Genomic DNA, 18,611 nt, shown 5'->3' with positions numbered 1-18,611 from the left:
AAAAAATACTCGAATAAATATGAAACTATTGCAACAAAAGCCATGAAAAACTGAATTTTTTAAAAGAAAAACGTCAAACCGACAAAAAATTTCATATCCTGAGATCAAATCACTTCTCAAATTACGGGTCTGTACACCTCTTTTTATAGTTAAATAGTTTCCGCACAAATTACTAACGACATATACAAAAGCTTCGTTCTATATTTGTCATTCGGACTGCATATCTGTCATGAAAATATCCATTACCGTATTTAGTTATTATCTTAGTTTCCCCAATTTCGAGGGCAGTTAATTTAGTTCAATTTCATCAATTTTATTTCATCAGTCATTTGTGTTGCATTCATCATTTGTTCGGGTTCCAGACAGGAAACTGTCTATTCACTTGTATAAATAAATCTAATTTCCTTTCTTGTGCATGAATAACATATGATCTCTTTTAACTTCCTTTAACTTAATTTTGTGTAATTTCAACTCATTCTCTCAATTGCGTTCATACTAATCAGTAGCAATTTACACTTAGCAAACTGCTTTTGAAAAGTAAGCTTAGAAAACAGTAGTTATTCGCGTCGCGAATAACCATTTTCAAAAATCAAGTTCTAAATCAACATGGGAAGTTTGGCAATCGCATTGCAATAGCCTCATTTGAATAAGCAGCAGTCAATCGCAGCTCAATTGACAAAGGACACTGTTCAGCATCACATCATGGCACAGTCAGCTACTCATTCCAGAAAAACTCAACTGCATATCGGAAAAGCAATCATCACAACACCCCTTTCGTGGGAGAAATGGACGCAACAATGAAATTGGCATTGTTTGCAAAAGGGGGGACAAAAATGGAAATTCTCAACGGACCACCCAAAAAAGTCACATATCCACCCGAACCTTTGCACGAGGAACCAGTGGATAATCACACTCAGGCAACCGAACGCGACAGAAAGATTCGCAATGAACAAGTGAAGGTGAAATGGCAAAATAGATGTAAAAAGATTGACGAGATCGGCATTTTGTGCGGTGATAAACCTTTGCGATCAAAAGGCGATTTCACTTCTCTATCTCTGCATCGGAACAGAAAGCAAACACTCGCATTTTCTCATCGAAAAAGAACCGATGAAAAATACTTTGGCGCGTAATCGAGGAATCTTTCATAAAAACAAGGAAATAACTTATGACCGTTTCGTCTTTTTTTCCCTCAAAACAGCAGAAAGCAGAACTCGTGGAGAGTTTCTATGGGATACTCATAAAACAATCGGAAAATTGTAGTCCGGGAGATGAAGAAACAACACTCATACGTGTTACCTTAATTTTGAATATGTCGGACTGATATACAAAAAGAGCTTTTTAAGGAAAGTGTGTCACTGATAAAAGCCCTTGTAACAGCTATTCATAAAGATTAACCAGTCTTAACACGAATGCTCAATCGGAACATAGTCAATACCTTTCCAGGCCGCAATCGCACAAACTACCAGCATCAACGGATAGACTTCACTCGCTACCCAACAGTCCCTCAAAACTATCAATACACTAGTACTCGTGCAAACTGTAGTCAACGTTGCAGCAATATACACCGTCAAATAAGCCCCGCAAAAGGAAAGAAATGCAACAATTGCAGAATTCTGGGCCACTTTGCCAAAAAGTGCAGAAAACAGTCTCAAACGTCGCAGTCCCAACAAAAAAAATTTCAACCAGATCGATGCAACCGCTACTAAAAGCGATGATGAGGAATCTGTCAACTATATATCTGGTTATCAACAACTATATAAACAAGTATATGTCTCCAATTGTGACAGCGATTCCGATTACTATGTTGCAGCTATTTCTAGTGATGCAGCACAACAACTTGAACCACTCAATGCAAAAATTCAATACGGAAAATTTATTACAAACTCGATGTTTGACTCTGGTAGCGTGTGCAGTATCATCACCAAAACTTTGGCTAATAATATTCTAAAAACCCCATCCGCACGATGGATTGCTTCAACGTGTGAAAAATATCTCCCAAACATTTTCAAACGAAACGATCAAGGTACTAAAAAAATTGCAACAACGCTTGTGTACAACGATTGGATATCTGAGAACGCATGTCTTACAGTAGTAGAGGATGGTCCCAAACTCATTATTGAAGGGATCATTACAGTAGTCTGGGCCCGGCAGTGGTTCAACAATAAGCAAAAAGGGTAAATGTGTTAATATCGATAATTCTGCATGAAAAGCAAAACAAGCAATCGTGTCGCAATTTCCCGATCTCGTTTCAAGACTTTGCTTATCACATGTCGTTAAATCAAAGTTTCAACAAAAGTTTACAGCAAAGCATCAAATAGGTCGTCACGTTCCAATTAATCTACAACCTAGAGTTACTGCTGAATTAGACCGACTGCAAAAAGGAGAGCAGGACATATCGAAAAGTTATCTAGTTTTTATGACGATAATTTTATTTCACCGATAGTAATTACAGTAACGAAAGATCAATCTATGAAATTAGCAATAGATTCTAAAGTCCCTAACAAATCAATTCATCAAAAAAGTTAGTAGACTCAATATCAAAGCATCTCACAAACACACAAAACGGTCAACAATCTTATTTTTCAACCATTGATCTTAAATATGCCTACAGTCAATTAAAATTACACAAAGACACAGCTGAACATTGTAATTTTAACATTATTTGTGATTATTTGTGGAGAATCAACAGAGAGAATCAAAAGATTGGAAGACGTGAAGAGGATTTTCTTTCACAAAAAGCTCAATGAATAGTTATCACCTCTAAATGACGAAGAAAAAGATTATATTTCCCTCAAAATTTACGCCGTTAGTGAATATCTTTTACTAATCCGAGCTCATCTCGCTTTGTCGTCACAAAAAATTCAAATTTTAAAGAGAGGAGTCCGATATTCGGGTAGGGACTGCCGCTTTAATTAATTAGTTTTGTTTATTTTAAACAACATTTTTGAGTTAATTTTTGACTTCACAGGTAACCACACATGCTTTACGTGCAACCATGCATTATTAACCCCTTGAGACAAAACCAATCAAACAAAGTTTTTGTTTAGATTGGCCGTTTTGTTGTTATTTACATTTACGTTACTTACTGATGCTTTAACTCATGGTTCATGCTTGTTTGGAGTGGAAGAATTGTTGAAAGTTATGGGAATAACAACTTTACCAATTATTAACGAAATTGGCCCTTTACTCAATTCTACCAACTTTCCCAATAATCCCTGTGTTATTCGTGGACCAGAAGGCAATACTGTTTGTTGTTTAAAGTCAGAGGTCAGTCGCGAGTTGAATTTGGGTAATGTTAATTTTTATCAATTCAGGATGGAACTCTGAATGTTCTAACGGCGGACGGGGATTTCAATCTTCCAGAACAAGTGCTTTTGCATTACCAAAAACCAAATATGCATTACCTCCTGCTATCACACCTAGAGGTTATGATATGCTTTCAGCAAATGGCAGTTGGTTTACAAATGGCCATTTAGAAGATGTAGGTGCCACGTCTGTTGCTAGGCTTGTATCCTGCTCAAAGCTGTGGATAATTACTGACGACAATCGTGACACTCAACGATTTCTTTTGAATATGAAGACATTTAATGAATTGCAGAACTTATTACATATAAGGTCTACAGGTTCGAAATCTAAAACTTAATTAACTCATTCATTTTATCAAGGTCAGTCAGGAGATATTATTGATCAGCCTGAATTTCATGTTAATTGTGTTGTTACTAGTGAAACCTTTGCCCCTGAGGACAATTCGAAATGTGTTTTGTCCCATGAGCATGAAAGGTAAGGATTTAACAATAACTATTTACAATTTGGAAAAAATATATTTGATAATTTTGTCTTTGGCGAATTGCGCGGTTTAGTTGAGCAAAGTATGTCTGAGGGGCATTTTAACCTTGCGCAAATTTGTCAACACTTTCTCTGGCGCGACTGGCGAACAGTTTATCAAAATGGCATCCTAAAAATTGCCGTAGTCTGGAAAAAACTAGGTTATTACCGATACCGTACAAAATTATTTAATCATTTCTGACGTTTTCGCACATTTATGTGCACTGGCTTCGAGTGAGTATGATTTGGCAGAAAATTTAAATCTCCGAAGTAAACATGACATTCGATTCGGATTATTTAACCGCCAAAGACTAAGAACTTAACTTTTGCCTGAGAGAGGAAGATTGGAAGACGTGAAGAAGATTTTCTTTCACAAAAAGCTCAATGATTAGTTATCGCCTCTAAATGACGAAGGAAAAGATATTTCCCTCAAAATTTACGCCGTTAGTGAATATCTAACACGAATCCGAGCTCATTTCGCTTTGTCTTAACAATAAATTCCAAGTTTAAAGAGAGGAGTCTGATATTCGGGCAGGGACTGCCGCTTACAATAGTTTGTTTCGTTTAAAATACAACTTTGAGTTAATTTTGGATTTTACCTGTAACCATACATTCTTTACGTAAATCCATGCATTCTTAACCCCTTGAGACAAAACCAATCAAACCAAGTTTTTGTTTAGAATGACCGCTTTTGACGTTAATTACCTTTACGTTATTTACTGATGCTTTAACTCTTGGTTCATGCATGTTTGGAGTGGAAGAATTTTTGAAAGTTATGGGAACTACACCTTTACCAATTATTAACGAAGTTGGCCCTTTACTCAATTCTACCAACTTTCTTAATGATCCCTATGTTATTCGTGGACCTGAAGGCAATACTGTTTGTTGTTTAAAGTCAGAGGTAAGTCGCGAGTTGAATTTGGGTAATGTTAATTTCTATCAATTCAGGATGGAACTCTGAATGTTCTAACGGCGGACGGGGATTTCAATCTTCCAGAACAATTAGTTGCATTACCAAAAACCAAATATGCATTACCTCCTGCTATCACACCTAGAGGTTATGATATGCTTTCAGCAAATGGCAGTTGGTTTACAAATGGCCATTTAGAAGATGTAGGTGCCACGTCTGTTGCTAGGCTTGTATCCTGCTCAAAGCTGTGGATAATTACTGACGACAATCGTGACACTCAACGATTTCTTTTGAATATGAAGACATTTAATGAATTGCAGAACTTTTTACATATAAGGTCTACAGTTTCGAAATCTAAAACTTAATTAACTCATTCATTTTATCAAGGTCAGTCAGAAGATATTATTGATCAGCCTCAATTTCATGTTAATTGTGTTGTTACTAGTGAAACCTTTGCCCTGAGGACAATTCGAAATGTGTTTTGTCCCATGAGCATGAAAGGTAAGGATTTAACAATAACTATTTACAAATTGGAAAAATTATATTTGATAATTTTGTCTTGGGCGAATTGCGCGGTTTAGTTGAGCAAAGTATGTCTGAGGGGCATTTTAACCTTGCGCAAATTTGTCAACACTTTCTCTGGCGCGACTGGCGAACAGTTTATCAAAATGGGATCCTAAAAATTGCCGTAGTCTGGAAAAAACTAGGTTATTACCGATACCGTACAAAATTATTTAATCATTTCTGATGTTTTGGCACATTTATGTGAACTGGCTTCGAGTGAGTATGATTTGGCAGAAAATTTAAATCTCCGAAATAAACATGACATTCGATTCGGTTTAATTAACCGTCACAGACTAAGAACATTACTTTTGCCTGAGAGAGTAGGAATGAAAGAAGACGTGAAAAAGATTGCCATTCACAAAAGCTCAATGAAAAGTTGCGGCCTCTAAATGACGAAGAAAAGATCATATTTCGATAACACTGTACGCAGTTAGTGAAAATATAACACGAATCCGAGCTCATCTCGCTTTGTCTTAACAATAAATTCCAATTTTAAAGAGAGGAGTCTGATATTCGGGCAGGGACTGCCGCTTACAATAGTTTGTTTCGTTTAAAATACAACTTTGAGTTAATTTTTGATTTTACCTGTAACCATACATTCTTTACGTAAAACCATGCATTCTTAACCCCTTGAGACAAAACCAATCAAACCAAGTTTTTGTTTAGACTGACCGCTTTTGACGTTAATTACCTTTACGTTATTTACTGATGCTTTAACTCTTGGTCATGCATGTTTGGAGTGGAAAAATTTTTGAAAGTTATGGGAACTACACCTTTACCAATTATTAACGAAGTTGGCCCTTTACTCAATTCTACCAACTTTCCCAATGATCCCTATGTTATTCGTGGACCTGAAGGCAATACTGTTTGTTGTTTAAAGTCAGAGGTCAGTCGCGAGTTGAATTTGGGTAATGTTAATTTTTATCAATTCAGGATGGAACTCTGAATGTTCTAACGGCGAACGGGGATTTCAATCTTCCAGAACAATTGCTTTTGCATTACCAAAAACAAATATGCATTACCTCCTATCACACCTAGAGGTTATGATATGCTTTCAGCAAATGGCAGTTGGTTTACAAATGGCCAATTAGAAGATGTAGGTGCCACGTCTGTTGCTAGGCTTGTATCCTGCTCAAAGCTGTGGATAATTACTGACGACAATCGTGACACTCAACGATTTCTTTTGAATATGAAGACATTTAATGAATTGCAGAACTTTTTACATATAAGGTCTACAGTTTCGAAATCTAAAACTTAATTAACTCATTCATTTTATCAAGGTCAGTCAGGAGATATTATTGATCAGCCTCAATTTCATGTTGATTGTGTTGTTACTAGTGAAATCTTTGCCTCTGAGGACAATTCGAAATGTGTTTTGTCCCATGAGCATGAAAGGTAAGGATTTAACAATAACTATTTACAATTTGGAAAAATTATATTTGATAATTTTGTCTTTGGCGAATTGCGCGGTTTAATTGAGCAAAGTATGTCTGAGGGGCATTTTAACCTTGCGCAAATTTTTCAACACTTTCTCTGGCGCGACTGGCGAACAGTTTATCAAAATGGCATCCTAAAAATTGCCGTAGTCTGGAAAAAACTAGGTTATTACCGATACCGTACAAAATTATTTAATCATTTCTGACGTTTTGGCACATTTATGTGCACTGGCTTCGAGTGAGTATGATTTGGCAGAAAATTTAAATCTCCGAAATAAACATGACATTCGATTCGGTTTAATTAACCGTCACAGACTAAGAACATTACTTTTGCCTGAGAGAGTAGGAATGAAAGAAGACGTGAAAAAGATTGCCATTCACAAAAGCTCAATGAAAAGTTGCGGCCTCTAAATGACGAAGAAAAAGATCATATTTCGATAAAAATGTATGCAGTTAGTGAATATCTAACACGAATCCGAGCTCATCTCGCTTTGTCTTAACAATAAATTCCAATTTTAAAGAGAGGAGTCTGATATTCGGGCAGGGACTATCGCTTACAATAGTTTGTTTCGTTTAAAATACAACTTTGAGTTAATTTTGGATTTTACCTGTAACCATACATTCTTTACGTAAAACCATGCATTCTTAACCCCTTGAGACAAAACCAATCAAATCAAGTTTTTGTTTAGACTGACCGCTTTTGACCTTAATTACCTTTACGTTATTTACTGATGCTTTAACTCTTGGTTCATGCATGTTTGGAGTGGAAGAATTTTTGAAAGTTATGGGAACTACACCTTTACCAATTATTAACGAAGTTGGCCCTTTACTCAATTCTACCAACTTTCCCAATGATCCCTATGTTATTCGTGGACCTGAAGCCAATATTGTTTGTTGTTTAAAGTCAGATGTCAGTCGCAAGTAGAATTTGGGTCAAGTTGATAAAGAATTTTTATCAATTTAGGACGGAATTCTGAATGTTCTAACGGTGAACTTGCTGGATTTCAATCATCCAGAACAATTGCTTTTGCATTACCAAAAACCACAACCAAACATGCATTACCTCCTATCACACCTAGTTTCTGATATGCATGCAGCAAATGGCAGTTGGTTTACAATTGGCCATTTAGAATATGTAGGTGCCGCGTTCGTTGCTAGGTTTGAATCCTGCTCAAAGCTGTGGATAATTACTGAGGGCAATTGTGACACTCAACGATTTCTTTTGAACATGAAGACATTTAATGAACTGCAAAACTTTTTACATATAAGGACTACGGTTTTGAAATCTAAAACTTATTTACTTCAATCATTTTTTCATGGTGAGCCTGGAGATATTATTGATCAGCCTCAATTTCATGATCATTGTGTTGTTACTAGAGAAACATTTGCCCCTGAGGATAAATCGAAATGTGTTTTGTCCCATTAAAATCGAAGGCAAGGAATTAACTACAACTATTTACAACTTGGAAGAATTTTATTTATTAAATTTGTCTTCGGCGATTCGCGCGGTTTAGTTGAGCAAAGTATGTCTGAGTGGCACTTAGCCTTCAGGAAATCTGTCAACTCTTTCTCTGGCGCGACTGGGGAACAGCTTACCGAAATGGCACCGTAAAAATTACCGTAGTCTTGAAAAAACCAGGTTATTACAGATACCGTACAAAATCATTTCATCATTTCTGATGTTTTGGCACATTTATGTGCATTGGCTCTAATTGAGTATGACTTAGCAGAAAGATTAAAACTCCGAAAAAAACATGACATTCGACGCGGATTATTTAACCGTCACAGATTAAGAACTTTACTTTTGCCTGAGAGAGGAAGATTGGAAGACAAAGATTTTCTTTCACAAAAAGCTCAATGAATAGTTATCGCCTCTAAATGACGAAGAAAAAGATTATATTTCTCTCAAAATTTACGCCGTTAGTGAATATCTAAACTTAAACCGAGCTCGTCTCGGTTTGTCATCACAATAAATTCCAATTTTAAAGAGAGGAGTCCGATATTCGGGCAGGGACTGCCGCTTCAATTAATTAGTTTCGTTTCTTTTAAACAACAATTTTAAGTTAATTTTTGACTTCACAGGTAACCATACATGCTTCACGTGCAACCATGCATTCTTAACCCCTTGAGACAAAACCAATCAAGACAAGTTCTTGTTTAGATTGGCCGTTTTTGTTGTTATTTACATGTACGTTATTTACTGATGCTTCAACTCATGATTCATGCTTGTTTGGAGTGGAAGAGTTGTTGAAAGTTATGGGAATTACAACTTTACCAATTATTAACGAAATTGGCCCTTTACTCAATTCTACCAACTTTCCCAATAATCCCTGTGTTATTCGCGGACCTGAAGCCAATACTGTTTGTTGTATAAAGTCAGATGTCAGTCGCGAGTGGAAATTGGGTGATGTTGGTATAGAACTTTTTATCAATTCAGAGTGGAACTCTTAATGTTGTAACGGTGAAATTGCTGGATTTCAATCATCCAGAACAATTGCTTTTGCATAAACAAAAACCAAAACCAAACATGCATTACCTCCTGCTATCACACCTAGAGTTTCTGATATGCATGCAGCAGATGGGAGTTGGTTTACAAAAGGCCATTTGGAATATCTAGGTGCCGCGTCTGTTGCTAGGCTTGTATCCTACTCAAAGCTGTGGATAATTACTGACGACAATCGTGACAAGAAACGACTTCTTTTGAACATGAAGACATTTATTGAATTGCAAAACTTTTTACATATAAGGACTAGAGTTTTGAAGTCTAAAACTTATTTACCTGATTCATTTTGATCATGGTCAGCGTGGAGATATTATTGATCAGCCTGAATTTCATGTTCATTGCGTTGTTACTAGAAAAATATTTGCCACTGAGGATAATTCGGAATTTATTTTGTCCCATGATCATGGAAGGCAAGGAATTAACAATAACTATTTACAACTTGGAAAAATTTTATTTGATATTGTCTTTGGCGATTCGCGCGGTTTAGTTGAGCGAAGTATGTCTGAGAGCATTTTAACCTTGAGGAAATCTGTCAACTCTTTCCCTGGCGCAACTGGCGAACAGCTTCTCAAAATGGCATCGTGAAAAATGCCATAGTCTGGAAAAAACGAGGTTTTTACCGATACCGTACAAAATTATTTCGTTATTTCTGACGTTTTGGCACAAGGAGAGGTGATAGTTCAATGTTAAACGTCTTTACTATTACATTGCTTATGAAATCAACGCCTGAGCTATTTTTGTTATCAATCGAATTAATGAGATCAGAAATTTCTTTTTCTGTGACTTCAATTAAAAACATGGACTGATTTTCAGACGCAAATGTTTTTAATTCACTATTTTTAACAATCTTTTGAATCTCACAGTCGATATTCGTAAAGTGCATGTTGAACTTTTCAACAATTTCAATCGCTGGTAGTTCAGTGTCGTTTGAGTCTTTCAGCTTAGGAACTATTTCAGATTTATGATTGATACCTCTATCTCTTAATAATTTATACTCTTGTCTTGAGTCTCCAATACTTTGATTAAATTTATCTCTGTAATAATTTCGCTTGGTCTTAGTAATCAGGGCATGTAATTTTGCCCTTAGATATTTAAAAATATTTAAGTCCGCTTCAAGTTGGGATCACTTCCATTTATGTGCACTGGCTTTGAGTATGTTTTAGCAAAAAGTTTAGCAGCACGAAATAAACATGACATTCGACGCGGATTATTTAACCGTCACAGACTAAGAACTTTACTTTTGCCAGAGAGAGTAAGATTGGAAGAAGATGTGAAAGAGTTCCTTTCACTAAAAGCTCATTGAAAAGTTATCGCCTCAAAGTGAGGAAGAAAAAGATCATATTTTGCTAAAACTGTACACCGTTAGTGAATATCTAACACTAACCCGAGCTCGTCTCGGTTTGTCTTCACAATAAATTCCAATTTTAAAGAGAGGAGTCTGATATTCGGGCAGGGACTGCCGCTTACAATAGTTTGTTTCGTTTAAAATACAACTTTGTGTTAATTTTTGACTTCACATGTAACCACACATGCTTTACGTGCAACCATGCATTATTAACCCCTTGAGACAAAACCAATCAAACAAAGCTTTTGTTTAGATTGGCCGTTTTGTTGTTATTTACATTTACGTTACTTACTGATGCTTCAACTCTTGGTTCATGCTTGTTTGGAGTGGAAGAGTTGTCAGTTCAGCACCAGGTGAGTTTAGTTTCTTTCTACCATTTTAGTAGGGGTAGGAATATTAAAGCTCATCTGACTTCAATCGTTTTTATTGCTATGCGAGAAAAACTATGCACGGCTGTTTTTCGAGTTTGCCTTTGTGTGTATGCGTGTGGTTGTTTGTTTATATCTGTTTATGTTTAGAAGTAGAAACTGAAAGTTGTTCTCCACTGCAGTTTCAACAAGAGCAATATGGTAAGTAAGCGGTTGAGCAAAATTTTCAAAAAGTATTCTAGTATCTATTTTGTTTCCTAAGAGCTGTAAGGAATTTTAATTTGTGTTCAATTGGTTTTCATGGTATCTGTTTTTATTAACTAGGCTATTTTTTTTATTGGACTGCCCTTAGAAGTGTGACCAGTAATTCTTGACAGTTGAATGTAGGGCGTTGTTTTCAACGATAATTTGATTCTGTAAATTCTTACACTTAGTGGTAATTTAGAAGCACAATGAAAATGCAGTTGTTTTACACTTGTCTATTGTTTCCAGTTACACTTAGGCGTATTTCAAGAAATTTAAGTATTTCTGCTTTCATCTGATTGCTGTTGATTTTTTTGAAAACAAATTGTCTGCGCGCCATTTGTATCTTTTTGAATGGAAAAACCTATAATTTGGCGTAAAGATCTTTCGTCTCTAATTGATTCTGCACCACAAGGCGCCTCAATTTGTTGTGAGTTACAGCTATTTCCCGGATCAAGTACTCTCTGAAGTGAGTGATCGCTAGCATTTGTGCCATATAGCGGATTTGAGTACAATTCGATTCTTTCATCTGTTGTGAGGTTGTTGTTTACAGTATAGTACGTGACTGGAAATACAATTGTAGGCAATTGCCATGATCCAGTCCGCTCTGTTCAGCAGTAGTGCTTATTGTTTCTTCACCTGAATTTGATAAATAGATTAAGTTTACGTCATTTGTTAGTGCATTGTAGCAGGTTCCTGGTGTCTTGGTTCCATTTCCACTAACGACAGCAAATTTCCGTTCAAACAACGTTTTCTCACCTTTAAAAATCGAGTGAATAAAATTCACGCCGCAAAACCACTCGCTTTTTCGGTCCACTTCCTGTATCGGCGTCACCAAAATCACTACTCCAATTCGACTTCACAAATCATGAAAATGTGTGAAGAGATCTTTTAAAAAAAGACAGCTCCCCAATAAAATTCAAATTCTTTGATTTGTAACAAACCACGATGTCTTCAATAATAGCCGCATTCGCCTAGCGGCTACTAAAAAATTATCAAGCAAAAGAGTTTAGAAAATATTGCAATTACGGCGCGTTGCCAATAAACAGCTAAAATAGCTATGCTGAGTTCAGGTAAAAAAAAGATACTGACAATTATGGACAAAAAATTAAAAACAACAAGTCCAGTATTAGCTGCCGCTTTCCCAATGCATCAATGTAAAATAACCTGGCTCCAATAATGCCACAATTTCATGCACAGCAATTCATCCAATGCATGACTTTCCAACTTTTTGGACAATCGAAAGTCACTTGAATGAGAGAAACAAAATTGACTATACTCCTTAATTGCACTCGATAAAACGTCGTACTTAAAGCATGTCTGCTAAAAACTATTTTCCAGTTTAATTATTAAAAATTCTTTGTTTGAAAAACTGTCACGTCTACTCTCAGCCAAAATCAACGCTATATATGACAAAAAATATAGACGTCACACATCGGCATTAAATACCCAAGCGTGGGAAAAGTCAATCAAATAACTGAAGCTTTAAAAAAATATATAAGCAAAAAAGAGGAACAAAATCATAGCTCAAAGAATGCCAAAAGTAGCTGCAAAAGCTTTAGAGGCCCTCAAAAACATTTGAAAAGAATAAGATATCAAAAACTAGTTGCAAAAGTTTTTTTTACAGATTATGTCACTAATTGAACTAGACTCGTCTACTGTAAAGTTGTCTTCGAATATCCTTCAATTACGGTACCTTTTTCTTAAACCATGCTATTAAAGTAGAAAAAGAGGAAAAGTCAATGTGAAAGCACGTCTGACCACCAAAAAATTAGCGCACTGTGAGTTGAGACCGCCGGAACGGTGCGCAGGGATTGGGGTGGAGCGGGTTGGGCTAATGTTGGGGCGGGTGAGCAGACTGAGAACCGCACTGCACATCATGAAATTATATCTCCAAAACAGTTTCGGTGAATCACGTACTTAGAGTCTATTAAGCCGAAAGGCTCTAGGATAACTTCAAGCCTTCCGATCTCTACCTCTTTAACCCGTTTTTAGGGACGAAAAGTCAAAAAGGTCAGACGCAAAAATTTTAAGCGAAATATCTTGGATGAAATAGCCTGTTTGGAAGCCTTATGTTTGGTATCATTGATTCAATTAAATGATTTCTCCGTCTTGTTTTTCGCATAGTTCTTACAAAGGTTGTTGAACGGTCCTATTTATCGAAAGAACTTTTCAACTTTCTAAACTAAGTTACTTTTGAGTTCGTTTGTAATCCATTAAATTATTTTTAACCTTAACCGACTAACGAATTGCTCTCAAACGACCGGCGAGCGGTTGGCTTCGTCAGTAGCTAGCCACGGGGGGGGGGGGGTGCACCAGGGGCTGATGGGGGGCAACAGTGGGTTGGGGGGGGGGGGCAACAGCGCGGTGGGGGGTGGAGGAAATATTGGGGGTGGGGGGTCAATACGGGGGGGGGGGGGGGGGCGTGTCTCAACCTCTAAGAGCACTTAATGCCCGCTGGGCGCTACCTGTTTGTCCAGTTTTTGAGGACGAAAAGTCAAAAGCGTCAGACGAAAAATCGGGCAGGCGAAAAATTGCATTAAAAAAGACCGACATGACTAATATAATTGCTACAAACTTCGTTTGAGAGCAATTAAACATAACTGCTTTATCTGTATATCTGGCTTTATCTGTATATCCCGTTTTTAAGGACGAAAAATTTGAGGACGAGACCACAGGGCAAATATAATTGCATTAAACTTCGTTTGAAAGCAATTAATAATAGTTCTTGCCTCAAGACCTTGTGCTCAGTCTCAGTCTATAACGTAGCAAATACTGTTAAGAAATTCAAAAAGTTCTACAAAACCTAACTACGGAATTTATGATAACGCGGAAGAAAAATTGCTTCTGTTCCACTTTAGTCCTGTCAGCTGAACTATAATAACTTCAGAATATTTGAGAAATCAATGAAAGAATTGTAAATTGTCGCGCGAATAAGCTAACAAGACTGTAACAGAATCAATAATCAGCTCTAATTGTTGGAACAGAATCAAGAAGCACAAATAGAACAACTTGAGGTCATGCAAAAGTAGTGAACAATAATTAGCTTTTCAATCTATGATAACATTTCCTATTCAATAAAAGTATGCAGATTATTTAATTAAAATTGACTATTATATTAAAACTTCAGAATAGGTGAAAGAATAGAAGAGCAAGATTGGGGATATATGTTGAGGCAAGGTGCCAGGCTGCGTATTGCAATATTGTTAGCAAGCGATTATTGTCGCTTTTATGGGGCACAGTTTTCAACCAACGAATTCGATCAACAGTTAAGATTTTTCGAGATGCGCTATTTAATTGATTATCTTCATTGACAAACTGTAACATCCACCATACATAAATTGGGCTGCTTCTGGTTTTGAACCCTGGGATTGTCAACTTAATGACCTCCGAACAGTTTGATGAAACAGGGGTGACAGTAGGGTTGCTGTTTGTACTCTTTGAAGGTGCCTTTGTTCAACTGTTTCATGCAGAACACGCACACAAAGTGTTCAGGGTGGAATCTTTTGCCTCCCATGGCTGTAATGCACCTGCCTGTGATTGGCTGAGAACACCTGAGACAGAGGGAACCTCTCTTCTTGTGGTAGTGCAGCTCACAGTAGGGGTCTCCCTCGAACTCAAAGAAGTTTCCACTGCTTGCAAACTCCACATTGCATTCCTGTAATTAAAACAATCTTTCTCTCACTTTTGCAATTGTGATCAGTTTTCAGGTAACAATTCTTTTAATGGAAACTTATAACCTAAACATTAATTTTTAAGTACTCGCCGTTTTTGTATCCACTTTGTTGTCTTCGGTCATCTGTAAGTTTAGATACAAAATATTTTATAAACTGATTATGTAGCTAAAATGGATTAAAAAAGGTACGTTTAGCCTTCTAAAGTACATGCTATTCCAAAGGCGTATATTAATTATAGATGCATATATTCAGTCCTTTTTTATAACTACTGAGATTTCATACTTTGATATAGAACAGACTGTTTATTATGTTTGTTGTTTCTATCAGCTTTCCGCCGATTAACCTTCAATTGGAGTGCCACAAACTCGTATTTCCTTCAAGTAAAAAATCCCCCTAACGTCGCATTTCTCTCAAGCGATTAGTGGGAGCAAGCTCAAATCTATTACAGCCTGCTTCAGTCGGGGGGGGGGGGTAACTAAAGTCACTAAGGCGGCTTCAAATGACGTCATCAGAGGTTAATATTATCACTAGAACCACTAATAAGTTTGACACTAGTAGTAAAAAGACTTTTTTGTTTGACTTCTAGCAGTAAACTGCCGCCACTCGAGTTCAACTGCTTAAAGCTATGAAACAGAGAAATTTAGATGACGCATTACGAAAAAGTAAGGGGCGCAAACCGTAAGGGTCACTCGAAAAGTCAAAATGGTCAAGCACACATTTTGCTGTAAAAAAAACCCACACGTTCACAATAATTACTTCAAACTTCGTTAGAGATCAATTAATAAGCAAAAGTATCGTTGAGTCCGATGAAAATCATTTCCGAGAGAGGTAAGCCACGTGTGATCAATACCTTAAACAACTCAAAATTAATCTCGACAATGAAACAAAAGACAGCAGGACATGTCCTGAATTATAATCCAAAAATAAAATTACTAACTAACAGGACATCAAAAGTTTTCCAGCAATATCAAACATCGACAGTCAACAAAGCATAGGATCATATATGTGAATAAATCAAAAATTAGAAAGACATCAATCATTTTCCGAGACAATGTACAGAACTATTGACACTAATCGTCTTCATGATGCGCAAACAGCCTTGCGGGAATCAATGACAGATCTTCTTGCAAATCGTTACCGTCAAATAACATCAAAAACAAATAGTATCTAAGTCATTAAACACAGGCTACAAAAGCTAAAAAAAATTGACCAAAAAAGCTCCTCACTTAAACTCCAATCAGATCTTTTCTTGAGGATAAGCAACAACACCACAAAAGCAACAAAAACGGCCAAAACTCAGAACATTAGGCTCAAAGAAAAACCACCGCTGAGGACTCTCGCCAATGAGATTAACCTGTGCCTCAAAAACAACCGATATGACATGTCATCAATTAAACTAATTGATAAGATGACCAATATGGACAAAATCACCAGCTGGACAAACTGAACAAACATAACCCACTAAGGTCGAGACGAATTGCTCTCAAAAAACCGGCGAGCAATTGCCTTCTTCAGTAGCTAGCCGCGGTTTAGTGAGGCTAGCTTAAGCTTGATTTGAATCTTCAACTTTTAGTTTTCTATCCTTGTTAGTAAATAAATCAAATAAAAAACTGATTTTAAAAATTATCATTATATTGCAAGATTTAAAAGAAAATCTTCCAGATTTCGCAGTGAAAATGTTCAAAACTACTTTTTGTCTCTGGAGTTACGTCAAGTAACCAATCTGCAAGACTTGAAAAGCTTTGTAGGCGGAGTAATGACCGTTAAACTCAGAAACGGAAAAAAAAATTATTAAAAATTTTTTGAAAACAATCGCAAATTTTAACAAAATCTTGCAAAAATTCGAGATAACAAAATCTTCAAAACCATTTCATTGTCTCATGAGACTATCCAGTATCCCTACTTCAAGCTTTAAATAATTTCACTGGCTCATAAAGATCCATAAACATGGAACATGATAAAAATTTTCCGAAAATTTGAAAAAAAAATTCAATTTTACCCAAAAATTGCTAAAACTGGAGTCATTAAAATATCGATAACCATTCCATTAATCTATAAACTATTTGACAGCTTATTATCAAACCTTGGAGGAGGTCCCTAGGACCCTGGTGCTGGAAAAATGATTTAAAAAAAACCAAAAAGATTCAAAAACTTGAAAAAATTGCAAAAATATTTATTTTTTAAAATTGCTGATATTTAAATCTTGAACAACATTCCATTACATCTAGGAGCTATGCAGTAACCTATAGTCAAACCCTAGAGGACGTTAAGTGGCTCTTGAGGCTGAAGAAACCTAAAAAAAAATGTCCAAAAATTTCAAAAGATAAAAAAGAATTGCAAATTGCATAAATAACGGCTAAAAATTGTGATTAAAGTTGAAAACTTATCCATGGCCAAAAAACATTTTCATGTAACTAATTATCAAACTCTGACGGAGATTTTCTGTTAGGCTGAAAATCCTGAATAATGACAATGTCAAAAAAATAAAAAAAAAATTGCAAGTTTTGTGAAAAAAAATGCTAAATTTCTTGATGTTGAAATCTTGAGAAACACTCCATTAGATTTAGAAACTGTACAGTAACCTCTGGTCAAACCCTAGAGGACTTCTCTTGGTTCTTGAGGCCGGACAAACCTAAAAACCGACAAAAATTTTCAAAAAAAACTTGAAATTGAAAATTTTATTAAAAAAAGTTGCTAAAATTTGTGACAAAAAACTTCAAACTATTCCATGGACAATGAAAAATGCAGTGACTTATTATGAATCCTTTAAGGAGGTTTTCTGGCCCCTGGGTCTGTAAAACCCTGAATAATGAAAACTAGATGTCAAAAAAATTGAAAAAATTTGCACGTTGTCAAAAAAATGTTAAAATGTTGAAATCATTCCATTACCAATAGAAACTATGCAGAACCTATTATAAAAACCTAGAGGGGGTTCCTTGACACCAAGAACTGAAAAACTGAAAAAATGACAAATTTTCTAAAAGCTTGAAAAAAAACTGTTGAAATTAGTATAAAATTGCGTGTTTTTAGCGATCGGTTGTCCGAATGTAGCCACAGTGGGGGTGCGGGGTGCACCGGGGGCTGATGGAGAGGCAGGGGCAACAGTGGGGTGGAGGGGCAACAGCACGTTGGCACGGTGTGGGGGGGGGGGTGTTGCAATATTGGCGGGGGGGGTCAACAGTGGGGGTGTCTTCAACCTCTCTTCCGCGCTTCAAACCATAAGTACAAGTCTCCAAAACAGTTTGAGCTAAAACAGAGCTGAAAGGCTCTAAGAGCACTTAATGCCCGCTGAGCGCTACCTGATTATCACGTTGTTGGGGACGAAAAGTCAAAAGCGTCAGACGAAAAATCGGTCAAGCGAAAAATCGCAAAAAAGACCGACAGGACTAATATAAATGCTAAACTCCGTTTCAGAGCAATTTAAAACCAGTAAAACTCAAAAATTCTCTAATATTTTGAACAAGTCAAAGCAGCCTTAATTTTTGAACCGGCTTTTTTTATGACTCATAAGAATTGATTTACGCCTCATAAGAATTAGCTATTTATTTATGCCCCATAAACACCAAAAGCTGTAAATTGATTCAGTAAAGATTCACTTAAGCCCCATTAGCAATTAATAAAACCTGTCTGAATGAGACTCAGTGATAAGACAACAAAATGAGCAAGAAGTAATCAAAAGTCATAACTTCACCAAATTTGTTTAAAGACAATTAGTCGCTAATTCAAAAAACAAGACCATA

General features: G+C 36.3%; 1 protein-coding gene across 1 annotated transcript in view; it reads right to left on the bottom strand.

Annotated features, from left to right (window-relative positions):
• Nucleotides 1–14,097: 14,097 nt before the first annotated feature.
• The window catches only part of LOC142344041 (leupaxin-like), a 142,550-nt gene continuing 138,036 nt past the window's right edge, over nt 14,098–18,611 (bottom strand). Inside the window, exon 7 of the mRNA XM_075395520.1 lies at nt 14,098–14,852. Within this exon, the coding sequence (XP_075251635.1) occupies nt 14,574–14,852 (279 nt within the window). The 3' untranslated portion in view covers nt 14,098–14,573. The remainder of the gene's footprint in view (nt 14,853–18,611) is intronic.

Source organism: Convolutriloba macropyga, chromosome 1 (genome assembly GCF_964194025.1).
Source record: "Convolutriloba macropyga chromosome 1, txConMacr16.3, whole genome shotgun sequence".
In the NCBI taxonomy this organism is placed as follows: Eukaryota; Metazoa; Xenacoelomorpha; order Acoela; family Convolutidae; genus Convolutriloba; species Convolutriloba macropyga.
This window is presented reverse-complemented; position numbering and strand designations above follow the sequence as displayed.